Source organism: Melanerpes formicivorus, unplaced genomic scaffold (assembly GCF_026170545.1).
Source record: "Melanerpes formicivorus ecotype bairdi unplaced genomic scaffold, bMelFor1.0.p_v2 SCAF_21, whole genome shotgun sequence".
Classification (NCBI taxonomy): Eukaryota; Metazoa; Chordata; class Aves; order Piciformes; family Picidae; genus Melanerpes; species Melanerpes formicivorus.
The window spans coordinates 2,930,179-2,946,077 of record NW_027142373.1 but is presented as its reverse complement, the minus strand read 5'-3'; the positions used below and the strand labels follow the sequence as shown (position 1 = coordinate 2,946,077).

The 15,899-nt window shown below is 47.8% G+C and overlaps 1 protein-coding gene across 2 annotated transcripts in view; it reads right to left on the bottom strand.

The window, feature by feature from the left end:
- The window catches only part of RAB11FIP4 (RAB11 family interacting protein 4), a 111,379-nt gene extending 100,453 nt beyond the window's left edge, over positions 1-10,926 (bottom strand). The window contains exon 1 of one of the 2 annotated variants that reach the window (XM_068151031.1): positions 10,583-10,926. In XM_068151031.1, the coding sequence (XP_068007132.1) occupies positions 10,583-10,726 (144 nt within the window). In that variant the 5' untranslated portion in view covers positions 10,727-10,926. The remainder of the gene's footprint in view (positions 1-10,582) is intronic. The other variant, XM_068151032.1, reaches the window with a different exon arrangement.
- Between the last annotated feature and the right edge of the window lie 4,973 nt (positions 10,927-15,899).

Genomic DNA, 15,899 nt, shown 5'->3' with positions numbered 1-15,899 from the left:
CACCCCAGCAGACATGCACTTAAGGACCAGCTCAGAATTTTGCAGGCTCAAATCCTCCATCTGTCAACACAGGTTTCTGGTTCCCCATTTTCTATTTCCTAGCCTTATTCCCTTAGAGTTAGCCCTTGGCTCATCAGGAATATTATGCTAAACTGATTTAATATCTCAGCATTCCTGACAGCCTTAAACATCTTAAAGCTTTTATAATCTCAGCAGCTTCCTCCACTGCTTAGCTCTCCTTACAGATGATGAAACAGAATCAAGCAATAAATTAAGGTCTGTTCTGGAAGAAGCCCATAGCAGGGAATGAAAATGACAGATTTCCACCTTGCTTGTAGAATTTAATAATGCAATGTACTTTTGCTCTGGAATTCTATCACACAGCTAAAACCTTTGAAAGCTGTCAGTTTTTACATCCCCTGTGCTTCCAGATTAATTTCTAGAGACTCCTGCTAAGATGGATGCCCTCAATCATGCAGGACTTCTTGAGGAGGAACAAAAATAAGGCTGAAATTCAACAAATCACTGCAATCTGCATTCAGCTTGAATCTTTTATTCAACTCCTTCCTTGTTCAACAGAAACCATCACACACAGAAACCATCTGCATGCACCTAGACCCCAGCAACACCACTGCAATCTGGACATGTACCTGAGCACCCAACACAACTGCAGCCTGTTTATTCCTCTCTCTCACTGCCTTTATCAGGGGTATAAATCCTGCCACACACATCAAGCTACCTAGCAGTGTCTGACTATATTTATGCAGAGGAGAAGCACTTGGAGGTTGGTTTTCTTTTTGCCTTTTTCTTAGCATCGATGGATTTTCGGCACAAGTAATGGTGCTGTGTCTTAAGCCTGTGAGTGTCCTGAACTCTGGAAGGTAGCACTCATAGCTGCAGGGGGATCATCAGCTCAGCTTTCCTAAAAAAGGTGTTCCTCCTTGTCTCACTTTAGGAAGTGTAAAGCATCAGCTGCACATCTGGGGCCATCCACACACACAGTTGCCATGGCCTGCCACACCTCATCCAGACATGTTCCAGATCAGCTCTGTCACCTCTTGGACTTCACCAGCTACAATCCAGTCTTGGCACATGCAAGGCAGTGAAAGGCTGCACCAAGGAGACCTCTGCCGAGGTGCTGTACAGACCCTTTTTGATTAAAGATTTTCACAATGTTGCCAAATACTTTTTTTTCCCCTGATGCAGCTACCTTGAGCTCGGCTTTCCAACCTAATTCCGCAGAGAGCTTTGGCAAGAAATGGCCATTGCAAGCAAGGATATCAAACTTCAACCACTTCAGAGCCATGTTGTAGGTTATTCTTGACTGGGGTAACTTTGCACCAGCACCTTTATTTCCTTTCCCCAGTACTCTTGGCAATAGTATTCCAAAAAGTAACAAATTAGGAATGATTACAGGATGCCAAGTGGCTCAGTGAGCCGAGGGAAGTCTGATGCGTTTCTTGACTGCTTCCTGCATGAGCATGGGCTCTGCCATGCCAATCAGTGCCATAAATCTCACTGAGAAAGGTTTTTACTGCCTCCAAGCTTGCATCCAGCCATAAAAACCCAGGAGAGCTGTCGCCTTCAGCACGAGCTCAGTTGAAAAGTGTTCCACTAAATACTTGTTACTGCAGAGGTCTCGGGATTAGGGAAGCACCTTGCAGCTGATCAGAATTAAAGATCATCTCTTCTGCAGGAAAGCAAAGCAGTGGCTGCAGGAGCCAGTTTCCCCAGGAACAATGTGACCTTTTGTTTATTATGTGCCTTGTTTGTGCCAAGAGAGTGTGCAGCCCACTCCAGGCTGTGCAAACACAGAACTAAGTTCCTCTCACCCTGCAAAGCCCCTAAATCAGATACAGGAAGACAATAGCCAAGAGGAGACAAAATCCTGAGTTTATTTGGTTTCTCAGGAGTCATCTGCAATTTAGGACATGCTGAAAATGACATTTAAGAGAACTGATTTTCAGTATTTTACCTTAAAAGAGAAATGGTGCTGCCTCTGCCCACAGGGCTGGGTGAGTAATTGCTCCCAGGTTCTTCTGCAAGCCACTGAGAGATTTCACATGCCCTTCTCTGACACCTGCACAATTCCATCTGATGTCTACAGATAGGGCCAAGAGGACAACATGCTCTGAGCATTGATACAGCATGATAGAACCTGACTTCAAGAGCCAGCAGCCAGCGTGTCCCATTGTGACACTCCTATTAGGAGCAGCAAATAGGAGAAAGCAGAGGGATCAGATCTGTAACAGCTCTTGCTGAGTGAGAGCCAAGGCTGGAAGAATTTAAGCCCTCATTTCAGATCTCCTACCATGTGGCAGACCCTGAATATTCATTACCTATTAAAAGCTTTGAAAGTGTAAATTCATCCCACAATCAAGCCAGCTGATTTATTCACACAGCTGAGTCACACTCATTTACAGCCTGTGACCTAAATCTATTAATCCAGCATGCACACCATTCCCCCACCCCCCAAAAAAAATAGCTTTTTCATTTTGGTGCTATTCATTGATGAAAGATGACTATTTTAAAGCAGAGTGTGGCATTTCCCTTAAGCAATGCCTGACCCACAGCCCAGCACTGTGCTGAGTCTGCCTTCCATCACTGGTACCCAGAAGTGGCACAGATACTGCTTCTGTTACCCAGAATATAATGAGCCATTAAATAGAGACTCCACAAAATCTTCATGAGAATCCCATCAGCTCTTTAATAAGAGCCTCTGAAGTGCCAAGCAGCAAATATCACAGAAACCTCACCTAAAGGGAACAATAGTTCCCTCGTTAATAACAGAAAGCACAACAGCCAGTTCCGACAGTGGGGAAAATTGCTCTGTTGAGAGCAATGTGTTATTGGGTCTAGCACCTCTAGAGTCTTTTCCTAAGGCCAAGGTAAAATTTTGATAAGGCTCTGCTGTGGCTGGAAATAAAAATCACCTTTTCAAAATGACTGGAGCCATTTGCAGTCACTGACTTTCAGCAGAATTAGAGAAGCATCAAATACAGTCTGGGGGTTTACATTTAAAATGCCATCAAAATGTAATCTTTTGATAGCTTCTCCTTCCCTCCCCATCTGATAGCCCCTGACATTCCCTGAGTTCATCCCTGACATCACAGGCTCCTGAAGGAAGAATGAGTGTTTGAAAGGTTAGTTAAAGTTCAGTCCAGTGCTGAAATTGCCATCACAATCTAATTAGAGTATGCACTGAGCACACACTTTAGGTCTTAAAATCAATTTCCATTCCAGGTTGGCCATTTGCCCCTAGAAACCAGCTCCTGCGTATGGCTATTAAGATACAGACTCACACATATTCCACCAGCACAAACACTGACACCCTGCTTCACAGCCTCCTGCCTTTCACCTGCATTGCCTTTTATTCAGTCACTGCTGTCTCTCTGTTCACCATCTATCCATCTGAAGAGAGCAGCCTTCTTCCTTCCCTCTTTCCCTTTGCCATCCTTCTGCCCAATTCTCTTACAGCAACTACAAATTGGTGCTGGTGATGGCACACAATCAGCATTACAGACAGCAGGGTCAACAAAATTAAACAGGGATAACAGACAGGTTGTAAAATGGGTAAGTTTCTATCAATAGCATGAGCAATTCCAATTTTAATGGTATTTGGTTAATGGGAGCAATCTCTTCTGTGAGTGGCACACCTGCAGCTCAGTGAGCGACATTAGCTCCCAAAGCACTGTGAGCCTTAAAGCAGTTACACAGTGCAAAAAGGGGAGGAAAGGTACCAGTGAGGTGCCAGACCAGCTCAGTGAGGTCACATCACACAAGGCACCTTCAAAGGACTCCAAGAACGCCCTTCTGGAGCCCCACCTTCTCACACACACACACAGAGTAAAAGTTTCTGCATCTCTGCCTCTGCAGAAGGCGCTCAGAGGATGCTCAGCTTGGTGTCCTTGTGGGCTCAGGAACCAGCTCTGGTGCAGCCAAGAGTGAATGCAAGTGTCCCTTCTGCCATCCTGACTCTCATATCTCATCACAGAACAAAGTAAAAGGTGAGGGGAGGAAATCAGCCCAAATACTTCGTTGCTGTAATCCATGTCAACCCTCCCTCCTGTGAAAAAGGTATCTGAAGTGTCTCTCTTCACACTTCTCACCCAAAATAGAGACACTAGCTATTTCTTGCTATATGAGGAGAGTCTACACTCCTACTCTCTTCACCCTGCCCTGTAAATCCAGGGAATCAGTGCCACAGAACAGTGCAGCATCTACAAAATGCAAGCAATGGCAAGCACCAAGTTATAAGTGCCACTGAACAAAACATTTGCTAAAGAGCTGCTACAGCAGCCAACAGCAGTAAACCCAAAGGTAATTCATAGCCACATTGTTCCACCAACTCAAGCAAGCAAGCTTTCCACCTGAGATGTTGTGTAAATCATTCCTGTTTATAACCACTCAGACCTGCTCCTCTCCAAAGCTCCTTTCCTTTCCAGACAGCTACTGATTTGCTGTAGCACAGCCAGAGCTGACTGACCACCAAAAAGTACAGTGATGAGTCCAAAAGCAAAGCTGGCCCTGAAGAAGGAAGGAATAAACTGGGACACGAGCAGAGTGAGGGCAGGATATTGTGCACTACTCCACACAGTCTCCAGCAGAAACCAGCACCCAGACAGAGCTGTGGTGCCGTGCAATGACAGTGTTGATTACAGTCTGTTCATCACCCATCCCTTGAGGCATCATTGATCCCCACACAGCCAGATCTAGTTAGAGATGTCCCTGCCGAGTGCAGAGGGGTTGGACAAGATGAGATTTGAGTTCCTTTCCAACTCGATGCAATCTGTGGATTGCACAGTACTTGGTTTCCATTCATAGTGCTGTTGTAGGAGCAGGTCTCACAGTGCTTGGGAGTGTGCCTGATGCTCTCTTAACATTCCTGTGGTAAATCACTCCCTGCACGTACTTAACTACCTTCAGCAGCAGCCTAGGTTGTTATCCAGCAGCTCTGCAAGCATCTAGGTCAGGGCCACATGTGTCTCCTAAAACACTGCACATTTTAAGAAGTGTTAGAACTTCTCCAGCTCTCAAGCTAGATCATATCTTGAGCTGATCCTGATCAGATCAGGGATTTTGAAGTGTTGGTGCACATTAGCATTATAACCAGATAAAAATTATAGGAAATGGTATCATCAGCTTCACAGAGAGTTAAAACAATGACTTTTACTTATCTAAGCTTTATAAAGCAATTGATTTCTTTCCACTTTGTTGCTGTAAAAGCACTGCTGGCCAGCATGAGTCAATTGTGCTAAATTGCAGGTAATGATTCAATTCAGAATCCAAAAAGGGAATGCTGCACTGGGGATCCTCCCCACAAATACTAGATGGCAGTGGCTGTCCCCCATCCAAGACAAACCCTCCCTTGCAGCACTTTTGTCTAAGTCACTTTTCAAAGCTTAATCGTGTTGGGAGGAATAAAATCAGTACGCGGCTAGAAACGTGAAATCCTCCTCAGGATCTGCAAGAGCAAATTTCTGGAGAACATGTAAACATGTCACAGATGAAGAATACTGATTTTACAACTTAGCAGCATGACTTGAATCAGCCACGGAGAGGGGGAAAAGGAGTGTGTGTGGAAATTTACATAGAAGATATCTGGTCTTGCTAGGCAGCTAATGCTTAACTTCCCCACTTGCATATGCTACCTTCCAAGCTGCACACAAAAGATGCAGTGCTGCCTTCTGTGCTTGAACCATGTGCCAAAGCTTTTCTTCACTTTGCATTTGTAATTCATGAGTGGAAGAGGGGAGATTGAGGCTGGAGATGAGGAAGAAATTGTTGCGAGTGAGGGTGGTAAGACACTGGAACAGGTTGTCCAGGGAGGTAGGGGATGCCCCCTGCCTGAAGGTGCTCAAGGCCAGGCTGGGCGAGGCTTTGAGCAACCTGGGCTGGTGGGAGGTGTCCCTGCCCATGGCAGGGGGTTGGAACTGGATGATCTTCAAGGCCCTTTCCAACCCAACCCATTCTATGATTTAATGATAAGCCAACACCGTAGCACTGTACCTGGACAAACTGCAAGCACTGAGGCAGTTATAAAGCAGTCAAGAATTGCCATCAAAATTGTTTGCCTTCCCTCTGAGCATCAAGAACTGTTTCAGATCACTGACTTGCATTGCATAACACGGCACCAACCACTTCTTAACCACACAGAGAACACCCTTCGAGCTCCTACCTTTGAGATGCAAACATATTACACAAGGAATTAAACTCATGAGTGCTCAGCAAACCTGCAGCTTCTCTTCCTAACAGCACTTCAGAAAACATTTGAAAACATTAGATGTTTGATAAACAGTAAGCTCTAAGCTTGCTTTATATTTACAAACATAGTCAGCTTCAGGATATACCAAAAGGTTGTTTGAAACATAATCACTGCTGCTTTGTGTTGAATTAGGAAGGCTACCATGACTGCACCTTGACTAATCCATACACTTAATACTCCACTGTGCCATTTCAGAACTGCAATTTTCCAAGGCCCTGTAAATGCTAATGAAAGATCTGGGTCATTAGCAAATATAGTCATAAGGAATCTAAATTGCATGGCTGCCTTGCTGTAACCTAGAGAACACTATCACACAGGAGTGCTCTTTGCATCCTCGCTACAGCCAGGCTAATATTTTATTTGTTCTGCCAGCAATTATTTCCAGGAAAACCAGAGAAGAAAGCAGTTATAAAGAACTCTTCCCTGCCCCATCACAAGGATGGCAGCATCACTTAGTAACACCACAAAGCTTTTATTTCAGTGTCTCTGTGCCAAAGCCTCTTTCCCCCATGGCTGCAGGTGAGCCCAGAGCATGCTGCACAGTATCAAGAAGATATGAACTAGTCTCTGTCACCATGCACACTGATATGAATTTGCAGTGATTCCGTTATTTTCTGGGGGTAGGTCTGGCAAGGAGCTTGACATTCAGCCTTTTTTTTCCCCACTCAGGAAGCCTCCATGTTGTGATGCAGTGAAATGACTCCTGCTCCTCACAGGGCACACCAGGTGTGACAGAGTGGTTGGGGCTGTATTTAGAGCATGACTCCATCAGGTGGCCCTAGGAGACACCTGAGAGCAAGTCAAAATGCAGCACCGAGACTGTCATTAAACTGAGCCAGCAGCCACAATCTACTACCCAGGCAGCACTTTTGATGCCTTTCATTTCAGCTCAAAACAAGGATGAATGGAAGCAACTAATATTAGCAACAAGCATTTCCCTACTTCAATAGCTCCTTTTGGCCAGCAAGTTTCCTTTTTTTCCAATGGAATTGTGTGAACTTATTTTCAGCAACTTCTGTTCTACACCACTAGTAAAACACTGACCTCAAAGGAATTGCTGTCCACTGGCAAAAATGACTGATATTTGTCTACAGATTTTTCATTAGCTGCTCAAGCTCCCTCTCAGCTGGGACACTGCTTTAAACTGAGGAGCAGCTGTTGATCTTACCACAACAAAAGAATACTGGGTGAGCACCTGTGTGGTTTGCACACCTCCTGGAGGTGATTGCAGATCTCAAAAAGTTGTCAACATGTTCAAGATGTTTCACTTGTGACTGAAAACTGAATGCAGAGCTTGGGTAGAATCTGGCAGGATGAAACATCAACTGGCACTACCCTGAAATACACATTCACAGAACTGGGGCTTGCTGAACGTTTCGCTCACAGCGCTCCCAGACACCCTGCTGCTGGTGCAACTATCTTCCAAGGGAAAGGGGACCAGATGGAGAGCCACTCTTGGCATTTTTCAGAATTATGTGAAGTGTTTCTTCAGCTAGTGAGCACATGCCACCCAGGCAGGTCGCTCTGGAAACAGCCCTCTACGCATGGCTTCGGATTCCTCCACAAACAGACCATTCAACAGGGAAGCCAGGCCCAGCCTGCTCCGTTTAGGCACCGAACCAAAAGTCTCAGCAAGGAATTTGTGTTGTCAGTGGAGATAAAGAAGCACCTCTGAAGGATTTATTTCATCCTTGGGTCCTGTTACACCCTCTAAGTGTTCAATTTCTCATCCATGGAGGAAGATTAACCTGGACAATTCTGATACCATACTAACTTAGGAACATTAAGGAATATGCAAGCCTCAGAGAACGTATCTGTTGTGTAAACTGAGGATCATTAACTATGAAAGCAGTAAGAAATTGTAACTGTGGGCTTGAGAAAGAAGTGAAGAAGAGCAAACTGGTTCAGAGGTCAGTCTGTCTCATCAGCGTATCAGGGAGGAAGAGGATGGATGCCCCCAATGACCACCAGGAGACCCCCACAGTATATAACTCACAGGAGTGCAAGAGATTCACAATGTCATGAATTCCATGAGCTGATATGAATGTGCTAATCACTTCCTAGAGAAGTGATGATGATGTATGAGGTGTAAGCAGATATCCTCTGGACTTTGCTGGCTTGGTAGGAAGGATTTGGACAAGTTAAACCCATGGGCTGAGGTCCTGCACTTTGATCACAACAACCCCAAGCAACACTACAGGCTTGGGGCAGAGTGACTGGAAAGCAGCCCTGTGAGAAGGATCTGGGGCCAGCTGAACATGAGCCAGCAGTGTGCCTAGGGGACCAGCAGTTCTCAGTCCTGTGCCTGCCCAGCAAACCAACCCATCCTGAAACCCAGATACTAACAAGTGTTACTTTTCTATTGCTGTCATTGTTGGGAGTTCCAATTTTCTTTTCCTTCCCATTGCATTTAAATATTTCCCAACTGACATACTCCAATTCACTCTAGGCTCATGAGATCCCCGCCTGAATCCTCCTTCACTGCTCACAGAACCTGCTCCCCTCTCACAGCCTTAGAGATTCCCAGGAGCAGGAAGGATTGTTATGATTCTCAGTGACACCCTGCTGCAAAGCTGCTGCTGGGATTTGGCCTGACTTCCTTAGTGCTGCAAGAGAAAGCCTCTGATCTACCTCCAAAGAAATGCAGCTGTGCAAAAAGCAATTCTGATGCAGTGTACCTGGCAGTAAGGATTTTTAAATGCTACTATTAGTTTGCACAAAATTGTTCAACATGCCAAGAAACAAACCCAGAAATCAATAAAGCTCTCTATTAGTACTCATTTCTCCTCCTCATTTTGCTGGTTAACACAAAACCCTCCATCTACTCATTAAGAAAATGTTTAACAGACCTGTGACTATGTGCAAGCAATAAGCCTTCTGTCTCCTGATTTTGTGTGCTTAATTACCAGCAGCAAGCCAAAAATAAGTCATTTGCTCCAACAATTAGCGTGAATTCACTCTGGTTTTGCTGCCTCTTTGGCACCCCTTTATAAAGCACCATTTTATTGGCTCCTCATGTTAATTTGGTTTATTATACTTTAAAAATGGTCTGAAATTGTGCCAAGGGAGGTTTAGGTTGGAGATTAGGAAAAAATTTCTTTCCTAAACGAGTAGTCAGGCATTAGGAACAGGCTCCTCAGGGAGGTGGTGGAATCACCATCCCTGGAATTGTTCAAGAAACGTGTGGACATGGCGCTTTAGGACATGGTGGTCTTAGGTTGAAGGCTGGACACGATGATCTTAAAGGTCTCTTCGAACCAAAACAGTTCTGTGATTCTATGAAAAGGTTGGCTGATACTGATTTTTCTGAGTCCTCTCCTAGTCTCAACTCGACTCCCCAGCACCCAGAATTGCTGGGGCACATCGTGAAGCACCCAACAGCTAAGTGCAGCTTCTCGAGATCTCGCAGAGACGCCAGCCCCTTGCTGGTCACTGTCACCGGAGGTGCAGCCCTTGGCTGACTCACTTCAGGGAACCGTTTCAAATCAAACGCTCCTTATGGCTCTCGCAGTCCCTGGCCCGAATCCCGCTCCCGTTTACACTGATGTCATAGATTTACACTGGATTTACACTGCTCCCACTGACGCAGCCGCTCCAGTGAGACCAGCGGCACAACTCCAGATTTACGCTGTGTCACTGGAGGGCTGCACGGAGCCCTCGCTTCCAGCCATCACCTGAAGGTTTTAGGGAGCACCTGGGCCGGTGCTCCCCCGACTTTCAGCCGCCACTGAGCTTCAATGGCCCGCGGACAGCCTCAGCTGCGGCTCCCTCCGCCCAGACTATGCTCCCAACGCCCCACAGAGCCCGGCACCCCGGCGAAGACGCGGCTCATCAGGGACGGAGGGGTCCCACACTGTCACCGGAATAAATGCACGGCCCCAAACCGCGCAGAGACCCCCGAGCGCTCCCGGAACGGCCGGGGAAGAGGGCACCGGAGAGGGTCAGAGCACTCTACCCCAGGGGACGGGCAGCCGAGTCAGACTGAAGGGTCTGGACCGCCCTAAAGGAAGGGGGAAGCTCCGGGACCCTCAAAGGGCAGGAGGGAGCTGGCCTGTCTTTGGAGAGGACTCAGCGGGGAAAGGAGAGGGCGACTGGGTGGCCCTGCAGAAAAGGTCACCATAGGGAGGGCCATAAGACCCCAAGAGAAATGGGGAGAATCTGGGCCGTGATACGGGACGTTTGGAGACAGGGTGTCCGGGTGGTCCCGGCGGGGTCTGGCCAGGCAGAGCCACGGCCCGCTCCCCTCACAGCAGCAGGTGAAAGTTGCGCGGCCGCCGCGGGCCGGGCTGGGCAGGACCGGGGGTCGCCTCCACTCACCTCATCCCCCTGGCCAAACTGCAGCCCCAGGGCCACGAAGTGCTCCACCCGGATGAAGCCGTCCGCATCCTCGTCGCACACATCGAAAACCTCCTTAAGCTTCCGCAGGAACCGCAGCAGGCTCGCCGGCTCCATCGCGGGCATTAGCTGGAGGCCAGCGGCACGGTTGCGGCCGCAGCAGCCATGATCGCCCGCGCCCTCAGCCGGTGCGTGACATCAGCGCCGGGCAGCAGGGCGGGAGGGACGGCGAGGAGGAAGAAGAAAGGATGGAGGAGGGATGAACGGGAGCAGAGGGAGGAGGCAACCACCGGGCGGAGAGAAGGAGCCGAGGACGGGAGAACAATGGGGCAGAGCTGAAGGATGAGGAGGGAGACGAGGCGGGAGGGACGCTGGGTGCTCAACAGGGGCGGGGCCGCCGCCAGGGGGCGCAGCGCAGCCGGGCGGAGAGAGAAGCGAAGCGGTGAAGGGAGACAGAGGGGAGCGCAGCTAAACGGGAAGGGACAGGGCCAGCCTGGGTGCAGCAGCGATAAGGAGCTTCCCTGGAAGGAATGAGGCAGGACGAGCAAGGGAGGCAGGACGAAAGAGGAGAGCAAGCTCCCTACCAGCATCCGGGGCACAGCCGGCACCCCCACGATCCTTTCCCATTCCCCTCCGCTGCTCCACAAATAAAATACTAGGCACCCTACAATTGATCCTGGGGAAAAGCCATTGATCCTGGTCTGAAGAGGTCCAGGCTTGGGGGAAAAAGCAGAGTGGAAAGTTAGGGGCAGATAAGGCAAAGTGGGACAAGCAGAGCTTCCCAAGCTCCAGCAAGTGCCCAGGCTGAAGCACAGGCTGGATCGGGCTTAGCACACACGCTGCTCACCCCTGCTTTTATGAGGCACGGCTAGTAATGAGGGGATGTCCCTCCTTAAAACCTCCCACACCTGCTCTGCTCCACGCCTGGGCTTTCATTTGATCTCTTTGTCCCTTTTCTTACTCCACAATTTTTTGACTGCTTTTAAAGCCCACCTCTATGAGCTGCCCGAGCAGGAATGGTTTTGGTTCCTACGTTGTGCCTCAGGCCAGAAATAACAGGGCAGCATCTCGGGGTGGAAGGAGCACTGCCTGACTCAGGCTGAGGTGCTCATTGCCTCTTCAGCACTTCCTTCCCACAGTGGCGGGTGAGCACAGGTGACCATCCATCAGTGAGGAACGTTCTGCAGGTGATTGATGAAGCTGGCATCTAAAACGACCGTGAACGTGCAGAAGGCTTTGAACTGAGACAGCATCCATTCGTTTGCTTCTTGCAGTATCCATCTGGCCTTTGGCAGCCCTGAATTCCCATGATTACATCAAGCTAGTCAAATTCACCTCTTTTTCTAGAAACCAGTACAAGCGGTCTCAGGAAGTTTTCTTTGATCCCTTTTATGTGCAAATGGAGGACTGGGAAGAGCCTACAGGGCTGTAAGTCAGCTGTCAGTCAACAGCACACGCTGCACTAGTAATGCAGCTTGCCCCACATTCACCCTCTGACACGGAGGTAAGGAGCTGGTTCCAGAGCCTCTGTCACCTTGACCTTCCTTTAGTTTTCTAACAAATGCAGAAGGGTTCTCCTGTTCCCTTGCTTATGTATAAAAGGGTCTTTCTGGACTGCAAAAGGAAAAAAAAAACCAACAACAAACTAAATCAAAGTACAGAGATCAGAACAACCCTTGGGAAGCAAAGGATTTATGAAGAGATGTGAGGAGATCTGAAAGAGAAAACGCAAGCAAAATATTTGATCATCAAACTTCTCTGAAGTGGTCTAGTTAGAGCAGGATTCTTAAGATGTGCAGATGTTTAGCTTTTATTTCAGGACCCTTGAACTCATCTTTAGGTTACAAGGGGATTGAGATTAGCACACCCCCAGAGGCACCTATTAGAAGTATTCAAACATCCATGAGCTGGTCCCCCTCAGAGCTATGGCAAGCAGATCTATGTGTAATCAGCTGCTGTTAGTCTAACTGCTCTGATGTGGAAGTCAACCTCCTCAAAGCTTCTGTGTCATTCTCCCACCTAGTTTACAGAGACTCCTCAGAGTGCCTCCTTGCACCATTTGACTCACCTCTATGGACAGCTGTACAGTCCCAGACAGGGAAGTAAAGTCACACCAAGTATTGGGGGAGGGAGTTATGGAATATTTATTCCTGTTTGCCATGACCAGAGGAAGGATTCCCACACCCCAAGAGTGGTCAGCCTCTGTCTCATGGGATACCATTAATCTCTCTTGTCTTCTGCTAGAGGAAGAATGAACTTAGTCTAGATAGGTTAGTTAGGGGCAGCATAAATTTGGACCCAAACTATCATTATTAAAATCTGTGTCATTCTTGCATTGATTCACAAGGGTTAAAGAGGAAAAAATGCTTCAGGTACAGACACTACAGTCTGGGAAATTAATAGGGAGGTCTGACAAGTGCTACAGGTAGCTTGAGTGCAAGAAAGCAATGGAAGAAAGCTGATAGGAGATCTGAAGAGGTTGTAGAGGCTGTCACTGTAGACAGCTGAATATTCTGAGCATGATCTGACAGCTGGGAGATTATTTGACAGCACTGACTGCAGGAGTACTGGGATGTGAGATGCTGCCAGTAGAGGTGCAGGATCTGAAAGCTGCAGGTGCCCCCAGTCTGCTATAGTTGAGCCCTGACCTGAAAGTGTGCCCTTGTGCTGGGCAAGAGACAGTTTGTAAGGCTGAAGCAAGGGGGAGCTCAGTTTTTGTTGCCAGTGGATGTAGCTGACATCAGCCTTTGCTGATCTCCATTTCTCTAGCTGTAGGCAGAGCCTGTGGTAGGCCCCATGGGCTGGTTTGCTTACTGCTATACACCAAAATATTGTTTAACCAGAGATACTGGGCAACTTCTTCACTTCATTCATGGTACCACCATGTTTGCCTGTTAAGAGGAACTAAAGATTTCACTGAGCAGCACAGGCCATGGCTGGCATTTGCAGGCTTGCTTTGCAATCAGCTCCTTTTCCATCAATGTCACTTCTACTTAGCCAGCAAATTGTAATCAGGTGTCAGAAACACCATCCAAAGGAGCGCACTCCCCGAGGCTGATGACCTTATCTACAATTCTGGTTGTGTTCCAGCACACGGGAGTAAAACCTTGAGGCCCAGCCTCACAGCAAAATTCTCTTCGTAGCATACAGCACATAACCCTCACTGAATAATTGGCTTCTAACAGTCTCATTGCATTTTGAATCCAGTCCTGGTTTCCATTGACCACTGTAGCTCTGGTTAGGAACATAACAGATGTGTTGTATCAATTGGGTTGGAAGAGGCCTTAAAGGCCATTCAGTTCCAATCCACCCCTGCCGTGGGCAGGGACACCTCCTACCAGACCAGCTTGCTCAAGGCCCTGTCCAGCCTGGCTTTCAACCCATCAGACTTGGAGCCTCCACAACTTCTCTGGCCAACCTGTTTCAGTGCCTCACCACCAAGAAGGGAAGAATTTCCTCTTAATTTTTAAATCCAGCTCTTTCCAGTTTGAAGCCTTCACCCCTTATCCAATCACTCCCAGCCTTTGTACAAAGTCCCTCCCCATCTCTTTTGTGGCCCCCTTCAAGTACTGGAAGGCCACTCTAAGGTCTCCCCTGAACCTTGTGTTCTCTGGGCTGAAGAAACCCAACTCTTTGAGCCTGTCCTGATGTAGAGGTGCTCCAGACTGACCATCTTTATGGCCTCCTCTGGGCCATACTGAAATGCTCTGTTCTGGTTCAAGAGGGCTAATTTAGCTCATTTACAGCCCTAAAGCCTTGCAGTGGTTGTGCTCATGAAGCCCACAGCATGTTCTCATCACCTTATTGCTAAATTCAATGATCCTCTGTATCAGTTGCCAGAAACCCATTTCCTCTCCAAGTTCACAGGGTTCCAAGTGCTGTCCAGGTCTCTGCAGGGCCAGCAGCTGCAGTGCTAAGCTGGCATGTTCCCATGGCATTTGAAGGTCTCTTTACTCCACCCAGTGGCCACTGCCCTGCACTCTGCTGCCACCGGCCAAGAGAAGCCAGTGCTGGCCCCCTTGTGCAGGGCAGCAAGGTGTGGGGGGTGCTGTGGTTGGTGAGAGAAAGCATACAGGAAGCAGAGGTGAATGAAGAACATGGGATAGAGCAAAATTCCTTCCTGTCCCAGGAAATACCAGTCCTCCAAACACCCTGGGGACCAAACCGCTCTTTTTGGTACACTCCCTGCTGCTTTCTCTTGGGGAAAGGACTGTGTGTCAGCACTTCTCTGATGAGCTCTAAGTAGCTGGGTAGACTTAGATTTACACATCAAATCAGAACATGCAGTGGCACCTGGCAACCTCCTTGGTTCCTGTGTGGCTCTCTGCTACAGAGACCCAGTGGGGAGAAATCTGTCATAGTCCAGTTTGTGGGAGCACCCAACACCCACCTCTAATAAATGAACACAGTACTATGGCCTTTTACTGCCTTGGTTCTCAACCTCGAAGTTAAGGGCAGGTGAAAAAAAACAACCCACAGGCAGGGGGTTGGATTTGCTTCCATGAAAATTATCCTCCATGGTAGGCAAAAGTAGCGAGTGGCTCTTGGGCTACATGTGCAGTCACAGCCCCCTGCTGCAGATGACACCAGGCACTGGGGTGTTTCCTTTCAACTGGTCCAGCAGCTGTAGAGTCTTATTAATTAATATTTAGACTGAGTCCCTCCAATGGATTTGCCAAGTGACAGCCCTTCTCTAGCCATAGCTCACTGCATGAAATCACAATGGACAAAATATGTTACTGTTGAGCAGACACACAGCAGGACTTCGACTCTTTCCAAAGCTGCTGCTGGACAGGTAACCTACCTCTGTGACGATTCAGAGCTGTAGCACAGCAGTGACAAAACCTTTGGTGAAATGAAGGAATCTTTCTTGACATGAAAGGACTGCTGCTGCTTTGTAGTTTGGATTTAAATGGATGCTATTTAAGAGCCTGTCTCCATGGGCAAGGATTTATATTCTAACATGTTCAGCTTTGGCATAGCCACCAAACCAAACAGATCATTACCAGCAGCTTTCTTGAACCATCTTTTGTCCTCTTATGTCATCTCTTTGCCAACAGAAAACCCTGCAGAAGCTAAATGAAGCAAGACAAGAAACACATGTCTCAGGCACGCTGGGCATGAGCTGTAAGCAATGTGGAGGAAGATCCTGTTTGACAAAGGGCAAGAACACCAGAAGATGCTCCTTCTAGAGGTAACACCTCCTCAATCCTTCCCCTCTATCAAGCCCTACAACCAATTAGGCATAATGCAGAGCACTGAACATCTAACAGGATTTGGGGCCACAAGCCAACTCAAG